This window comes from Enoplosus armatus, chromosome 17 (assembly GCF_043641665.1).
Source record: "Enoplosus armatus isolate fEnoArm2 chromosome 17, fEnoArm2.hap1, whole genome shotgun sequence".
Classification (NCBI taxonomy): Eukaryota; Metazoa; Chordata; class Actinopteri; order Centrarchiformes; family Enoplosidae; genus Enoplosus; species Enoplosus armatus.
Genome location: NC_092196.1, coordinates 19,901,975 through 19,910,449, shown reverse-complemented (window position 1 = coordinate 19,910,449; position 8,475 = coordinate 19,901,975). Strand labels below are relative to the sequence as shown.

Sequence of the window (8,475 nt, the reverse complement as noted above, 5' to 3'; positions counted from 1 at the left end):
AATCTATGGAGTTTAGTCAAGCTAACCAGCTAGCCAGGCTGTCATTAGCAGCCTACAGATTTACACACCTGTTTGTCACTGAAACAAAGCTAAAGTCCTGCTGCTTTTAAAGCTAGCCTCTCCCACTGGCCTTGACCTGACAGTGTATTTTGTCACAGAGGGTTTATTTTTGTTGTCAGACGGCACAGAAACAAACATAAGGACCAAGTTAGCCAGGTAAAGGTAATTAGCTTTAGCATGCCACAGAGCTACAGACAGAACAGCGTAAGGTAGCTAGCTTGCTAAAGTTTAGCTGGCTGTATAAATGAATCACTCCCATCACAAATTATATATTCACTCGATCCTTTAGTCTGAAGTCTAAATGTTGTAACTGAATATACTACAGTCTACATTTGGTTCTTACCTGCAGCAGCACCTCCTCCTGGTCGGGACTATCGTGGCTGTAAGGCCCCCAGACGGCAAGAGGCTGTCTTTAAACTGCCTGTACGGGAACGTGTTAATAACTGGCCTAATTAAGAGTTTTCTTCTGATATTCACAGTCTAGTGTCCAAGTGTAATGTTCCTGTTGAACATCAGATGTTTCTCTAAGATGTGGTTTGAGCAGCAGCACTTTTAATAATAATTTTGAGGTACCTGGACTTGAGTATTTCCATTTTGTGTTCCCAGTACTACTCCACTACATTTTGTAGGCAACTGTAGTACTTTTTACTCCTCTGCATTTATTTTAACAGCTTTAGTTACTTGCAGATTCATATTATTAGCCCAAAATATAATCAACTATTAAATTATGATGTGTTTTTATGGATTATGCCACCCAGCAGTACATCAATGTAGTTAAAATCAGCTCCACATTTACCATTTAACATGAGTGATGCTTACACATTGATGCATCAATAATTACAAACCAATGATATAATATGTATTATTTTGAAATGGGCCACTCTGCATAATGAGTACTTCTACAATACTTACAATACAGAGTACTCTTTTTGGTTAAGTAAATGATCGCAGTACTTCTTCCACCACTGCCCAAGAGGGTAAATATATATTTCAAATAGTTTGGATTTGTGGTGGCAGCCCCTGCCCTTGAATAATTATATTGCATATTAAAAAATCCAATTAGGTAGAGATGTAAATACGCACTGTGATGATTTTAGGTATGAAGCAAGCACTTATTTATACTGATATGCTGATGCTCTGAAACGCTTACTTTTTGTGACACGGGGCACCTGCTGTTCAAGAAATTACAATGTGCAGACAGGTGCTTCTATTATTTTGTCCACCCCATTTATATCAATGAGGGTAAGGAACGCAATAAAGTTAAACAGCACCACAAACTGCAGCTTTCAAAATGATCCCACAGCACTGTTGTATTAGACTGCATTAGTTTTATCTAGGTGGACCTAATAAACCGGCAACTGAGTGTCACTCTGTCTGTGTCGAACACAGCGTTGCTTGGCAGCGATTAATGTTTGCTGAGGTTACCATGGTAGCATTCCATCTGTGTGACAACATGACAGTGTACACGCCCGCTGACCTTTTGAGATGATCTCTTTACTTGTAAAGCATCATTGTGTGATGGTGGATGTGACGGTGATGGCATCCTAGAGAAAATGCAATAGACAGTTTGCAGTACTGCATGTTGAATAAAAGTTTATTATTACACAGTAATAGGCTTTTCATGACCAGATGAAACCATATTCACCAGTATCAACGGGAGCACTGAGGTACAGCCTAAATCAATACAGTACTATCTCACATACTGTATCTTTGACCATGTGCACCCATAATAAAATCAGCATTGAGTATCATAACATGGTCTTTGCATAAGTAATGAACCCACAGAAAGGCATCACAAGAAGCAAATCAGACATCAACATTCCTCTAAAAAGTACAGATTGATCAGTTTCACAACTCCAGTGAATTGAAATGGACATTGGGAAGATTCCAGTGTGACCAAACATACAATAAGTCAAATCATATAAAACACATTTAAAACAAGGGAAAGTGATGAAATCCTATGCAAGAAGCTGCACTTTTAACTCATCACAGTTTTACCTCACAGGGCCCAGTGAGGGGGTTCTCCTAAATCCTGGAGGGCCTGGAGTTTACAGCGATTGCACAGAAAAGACAATGGAGTGTTAATTAATACAGCACAGTGGAACACAATTGATTTCACAGCAGCCTATTGATGAGGGTGGCCGGTCATGCACATCATGCCTGAGTAAACAGCATGCTACGACGACGAGTAGCAGCCCGTACCATGCCACATACACCTCATACACAAAAGTCTAATTTGATCATACAACATCAAAACATCTCCCAAAAGTAAAACAGGAAAAATTAAATTGAGCCCTTGTGCATGAGCCACTGTCCCGTCAGTTGCATTCATTTCTTCTGGCAGTAGCTGCTGTAATTGCTGCAGGCCTTCTGCATGTCGGTTAAGAACCCTGGAACTCCACTCTGTTTAAGAAAAACACACAGAGAGCATCTATCAGCAAGCGTCACGAACACATGTGCCAAGAAGACCCACCCAAGAGGGGCACCGAAGAGAGGAGCTGCTGACATCACCCTGCAACACATCTGCTAACAATAATGATGGAAAACCATAAAGCAGGCGGAGAGATGGAGCTCTCCGAGGCCTGAGGGCGAACCCTTTTAACACCACCCTTTAAAGCCCTCATCAGAGCTCAACAATGAACGTGGACACATTGTGAAGATTCTTCACAAGTCTGAATACATTACATACTCTGTGATTTCTGCAAATATGTAAATCCACACGTAAGAGTACAACCACGCGAAGACAGCGACATTTAAAAGCACATTTCTCTCTCTGCGTTTTGAGCTTTTCATATTCCTATTTTCTGCTTGTTCAGTTGAGAGAAATGGGAGAGACTAAAATATGTAAATGAGAACGACTAAATCCTGAGTTTGGCCGTATTAAGACGGAGTAAAGGTGGAGATGGAGAGCAGGAGGGTACAGAGAGGCTGTTTTGTTCAAGAAGGAAGGAAGAAGAAAAGCAGCTGTGTTCCTATTGTTTTGGGTGTAGTCTTAGAGTCACATGTGTCATGAATCAATTCATAACCACTTGTCAATTTTTTTACACTCCTATTCTGCGGAAGGATAATCTCCATCGGCAGCCATTCAAATCACATAAATCCCTTTCTTTGTTGAGAAATATCTCCAAAAAAGCTGGTTTATATAAACTAAACTCATTTCTTTCTACTGTAAATCATGCAGAAGTTACATAGGACATTTGCAGGTCACTTTATTGTTAATTTACTTCCAAAACATGAAATAAAAACAATTTTCAGACTCAAATCTGCACTTTTAATGTTATAGGGAAAACCTGAATTTAAACCAGTCACGTTCAGTTACACTTTATTGATCCTTAATGGGATTTATTGAGGTTTAAAGACATGAAACGTTTAGTTTTTTTCTTGTATTTATGGAACATAAAGTAAAACAAACATGCTCTCACCTTGGCTGCCCAGTTCACCAGCCAGGTAGGAATCATGCCACCAGGGTTGTCGAAGTAATTCATGAAAACTGAAACAAAGTACATGTTGATTCTTGATATTAGGGATGCAGCTAATGAACTTTTTCATTAATCAATCAATCAGTCAATCAATTTCTTTTTAATTAATAGTTTCTGGAAGCTCAAGATGACACTTTTATTAGTAAATTTGTCAAACCAACAGTCCAAAATCAATCTGATAACATTGTGTTATTGTTAACAAATTAATGATGATCAACTTAATTATTTTATGTGTTTTTGCCCTATCATGGTGTATATTAATATTGGAATAATTTTCAAATTAATAACACGTTATTAATTTCAGCCATATTTAAAACATATTCAAATTGTAATGATGTAAAATTAAAAAAATACCAAGCAATACCAGCAATTATTCAGCTAATAATTTCAGCTCTACTTGATGGTGGCAGTAGTATCATCACCATCACATGTTACCTTTAGTTCCACAGGCTCCGTCGCTCTCCAAGGCGACGCTCTGCTTGTAGTCTTTGACCCGCAGCACGCCGCTCTTCTCTGCACACGGCGTCTCCGGCGAACTTCTGGCCAGGATCACCCAGATCTTCCTGCCGTCCACATCCAGGTCTCGCCGCCCCCTTACGTACACATACTGAGGTTTGAGCTGTTAGGGGAAATATCGCTCTCCATTACAGCCTGATTTCAACTCTCTAAACCTACTTGATGTTAAAAAAAAGGGAAAAACTTTTAGTGTTCACATTTGTTTGTCCTTGACAGTCGTCTGCGTGCTGAATGCATTTGTGTGGACCAGAAGGATACGTCTCTGTTTGACAGGGGAAACGGGTATTTTACTTCCCAGTAGATTGCAGTCTGCCCACTGAAGTCCTTCTCATAGAGCTCTGGATAAAAAAACAACAAAAACATTAACTGAAGACGACAGCTGTGAGTGGATGGATACATGGTACGCTTTAAAAAGTGTGAAACGCTCTAATCTCTATGGATAGATGGCGAGGAAAGGTAAAGAAATGGTGAGGAAATTGAGATTTTCCCTGATAAAGTTCAAGGCATACACTTGAACTACTGCCCATAACCAACTTACAGTTTCGTACAGTTTCTCGTGATCAACTGTACTCAGATTAAATGGAGGAAAAAAAACATATTGAGACTTCAAATGATCTCAGTCATCACGAGCTGCAACCACAGAGATGTTTTCTCACTCAGACACACAAGACAAGCTTCATGTTATCTTTAACAGATCTGGGGTCAGTTCCACAAAGATATTTTGGGCTGGTCTGTACGGTTAGACCAGCCTTACATCTGTTAGTGTCCTAAAATCTGAACCAGCATCTAATCAATTGTTACTTGGGCCAAAACTAACTAACAGGCTTAGGTTGCACCATTTAACTTAAGAAAGGTCTTAGCTAGTAAACACTTTAGCAGTGTGTAAATCTGTTGCTAGGAAACATCTATAGGGCTGTCCAATCAAGAGCAATCAACTACGTAAACAGGAAGTCACAGTAGCATCACAAGCTAGCATAACTTCCAAAAGATTACAGTTTTCAAGGCGGAAAGATATCTTTTTTGTAAATGTAGCTACTACTTTGTTTTAGTGTGTCTGCATACATAGAGAAATGTGTGTGTATTTTTGTGAGGTGTAATTTAAAATCTTTAAATTACATCATTATTAAACTACGTTGGAGGAAAACGTCGCTTCAACTGTTACTAAAACCACAACGACATTAGTATATGTGACTCAAGCTGGATTTGTGTTTCTAACAGACTGGACATCTACAATACATAACGTGACTACAGACTACAGCAACAACATGTTACCTGCAGGTTACTGTAGAGGTGCATGAAGACAAGGATACAAAATGTAAAAGGTTACTTCAGTTAAAACCATGATTACATGAAGAGCATTATTTATAAAAAAAAGAAGATCTAGGCTCGTGAAAGTAAGTAGTTTATCCACAGTGAACGTCAGCAAATAACAGAACTAATGACACTGAAGACTTATTCTTAAGCAGGAGAGATGAGTTGATTTGGATGGCAAGGACAATCACAATGGCCTTACTGTGTTTTTACCTTTTGCATAGCTATCCCAAGCTTTCCGATACATCAAGTCCATGTAGACATCTGCACACAGCTCGGGAGTACAGGTGGTGAGCACACCAAAGACTTTGTACTCATAAAGTCCAGTTTCCTGAAAACAGCACATGACAGTTCTCTCTTCCAAATGCAGGCTACATGCCACACCCACAGTATGGAACTAATCCCAAAGCACACAACTCTGATTAGAGCCAATCTGTGTTACACCCTTTCCCACCCCAAGTGAGGAAGTGTGTTGGATTTGATTCAAAAGTACAGAAACAGGTCTGGGGATGCTTTTCTCACACTTAAATGCAATAAACCTGACAAAATGCATTTCTAATGTATGTCTCCGTAAAGCTAAAGTAAAGTCACACCAAACTCCATTCACAAAACCATCAGTTTAAGGTTGCCTTGTTTTCCTTTTGCAGTAGACATCACATCACTCCCTAAAACCCATATACTTGTTAGATGTCCTTAAAATACTACCCTCTTCTTTCAGTTTGATGTATTTTCGTTCGCCTTTTGCATGCATGAAGTTTTAGATTACAACTTATTTTTATTCATGTTTTGGTAAAAATGAATGAAAAGCTCTGTTGTATCAGGTTTATGCCGACTGGAAGAGTGGATCCTTCTGATTTCAAAAATGTGTTGAAACAGGTTCGACGAGGTATGTATATGTGCCCAAAGCAGAGGCAACCTTAAATTGACAGATTTGTAATAAAAGTTCGGTCTGACCGGTAATAGCCCGGTTTCTGAGTTCAACAGCCATCGCTTAATTTCCGGGTATTTCCCGTGCTGGCTCCACTGCTGGTGTGTTTACTAATGTTAAACTAATAAATGAATTACATTAAAGACAACAGGACAGCGACACGACGCTCTGCAGAGGAAACCCGTGACACACTAATTCATTGGGTCGGTCGGACCGCAGCAGCCGTCTTCCGGTTGTGAAAGCAGCACTTTGATTCGTTGTGTGTCGGTTACCGTGTCATAGAGCCGGTAGATCTGGACCCCCATCGTCTCGGTGAAGAGCTCCCATCCTCCCCCCAGCTGCGGCTCATCCAGCTCCCTCCACGCGCTCTGAAACTCCTCATCTGTAAACTGCAGCGACATGACGGCTCCTCTCGCGCACCTGTCAGCGGGCAGAGTCACACACCACGCTTCCGGCCACAACTTTCAGAATAAAAGACCTCATGATCGATGGACGCAGTGTTACAATAATTTGATACTCTATTCATTTTTAAATATTCTTGTTATCACTCACATGGGACTACTTTTACAGTTGATACTGTATTTTAAGTATATTTCACTTTTATACTAGTACTTTTACTTTTACCTAAGTACTTTTACTTAAGTTAAAGTACATACTTCCTTCACCAAACACTGTGTTTGTTAAGCTGATACATTTACCTGACAGTTACTTGGTTCTTTAAAGATTTTAGCTTCATTCAACATAAGAAAAGCTCATGAAATGTCTCTGCTATACTTTAGTTTATGGAAGTAAAATAAATGTGACAGCAAGGTTCAGAAGTCATTGGCTTTTACAGTGGACCCCACTGTAATATGTGCTCCTATGTAGGCTAATATATAGCCAACTATATACTAGATGACATAACTAGAAACACAAACTACACCTACTCACATCCATCAGTCCTTCACGTCACATTTAAGATTAGATAAATAAAATCCCTGCGTCATGGTTACCATGCGACTGATTTGTAATAACACAGAATGATGAACTGTGACTGTGTGTTTGTCAGCTAACAGCTGAGCATGTTATTATCCTGAATATTACATCAGAAAATGTCTCCCTGCGATTGGGAAAGGAGATGGCAAACCACAATCACACATTTGTTTGTGTGAGATAATCAGTGTTACGCAACAGAGAGGAAATCCCCCCAGGGAGGGAATGACTACAGTGTAAACATGTTTACAGTGTGCACAACTCGTGTGTGCTTCTTACACTGTGAATCCATGACTGTTGTGGGACATTTATGTAATCACGTCAACAACAGAGATCCCAGAGAGTCGACAGTGTGTGACAGCGTGTAAATCTGGATAAATCCCCAAATCATTCATCAGTCAAGTCAATTTCTTTGAAATCTGTCAAACATTTCTTTCTTGAAAAAATGTAGTTTACGTTTCTTCTTCGTCGTTGATGTTGCAGATCAGTGTGTATATTCAGGTTTAAAGACGCCACACTGCATCGCGCTGCACTGACCTCTGCAGGTTGAAACTTTACAAGCAAAGCAACACTGGATCGCTGGACAGCCCCTTTAAATTTAAAAAGGTTTTAGTGTCCCCCTTTCAGTATGTCGCACATTTGTTGTCTCATTGCTGAATGTGTTTCTCAGTTTGCTTGTATTTTTCTATTATTACTACATTTCACCTTATACTATATCTTATACCCAATACTATATCATACTGTACTATATTATAATGAATCAATGTGATACTGTTTCATTACATTATATTTTATATTCATATTATATTTATATATCAATGCAGACAAACACTAAGTATCTTTACTCGATCATATTAGATGGTGTACGTTGTTTACATATACTAGACTTGCTGAACGTCTAATTACTTATTTTTTTTACTTATATCTGCTATGGTATGAAAAACACAATATAACAATAGAATAATATAATAATAGTGTGAGCTGTTTTCTGTAGATATCTGTAGATATCAACATGTTCCAGAAAAGTTTGAGTTCAGATTTTTATTTCAGAATAAATGCATCCAAGGAAGTTAGCAAAGCGAGATTTATTTTGAAATACAAGCCCGGAAGAGGTATCTTTCCTCATTGTTCTGAGCTTCACAGTCCAGTCATCGATACTTGAAATAGTTGCTCTCAATGGGGATGGCAGTCCGAGCTGCGGCCCCGGAC

The 8,475-nt window shown here is 39.2% G+C and overlaps 1 protein-coding gene across 1 annotated transcript; it reads right to left on the bottom strand.

Moving 5' to 3' along the window:
* Positions 1 to 1,636: 1,636 nt before the first annotated feature.
* Positions 1,637 to 6,695, bottom strand: pctp (phosphatidylcholine transfer protein). The gene is made up of 6 exons (XM_070923472.1): positions 6,567 to 6,695; positions 5,580 to 5,697; positions 4,314 to 4,393; positions 3,975 to 4,146; positions 3,483 to 3,550; positions 1,637 to 2,463 (listed from the first exon to the last, which is right to left on the bottom strand). The coding sequence occupies exons 1-6, from the start codon at positions 6,693 to 6,695 to the stop codon at positions 2,389 to 2,391; spliced, it is 642 nt and encodes a 213-aa protein (XP_070779573.1). The 3' UTR covers positions 1,637 to 2,388.
* Positions 6,696 to 8,475: the final 1,780 nt, after the last annotated feature.

Coding starts and splice junctions, on each gene's coding strand:
- pctp (XM_070923472.1), bottom strand. CDS start 6,695: ATGTCGCTGCAGTTTACAGATGAGGAGTTTCAGAGCGCGTGGAGGGAG. Junction 5,698..6,566: donor TCTACCGGCTCTATGACACG/GTAACCGACACA, acceptor TGCTGTTTTCAG/GAAACTGGACTTTATGAGTA. Junction 4,394..5,579: donor TTGGGATAGCTATGCAAAAG/GTAAAAACACAG, acceptor TTTTTTATCCAG/AGCTCTATGAGAAGGACTTC.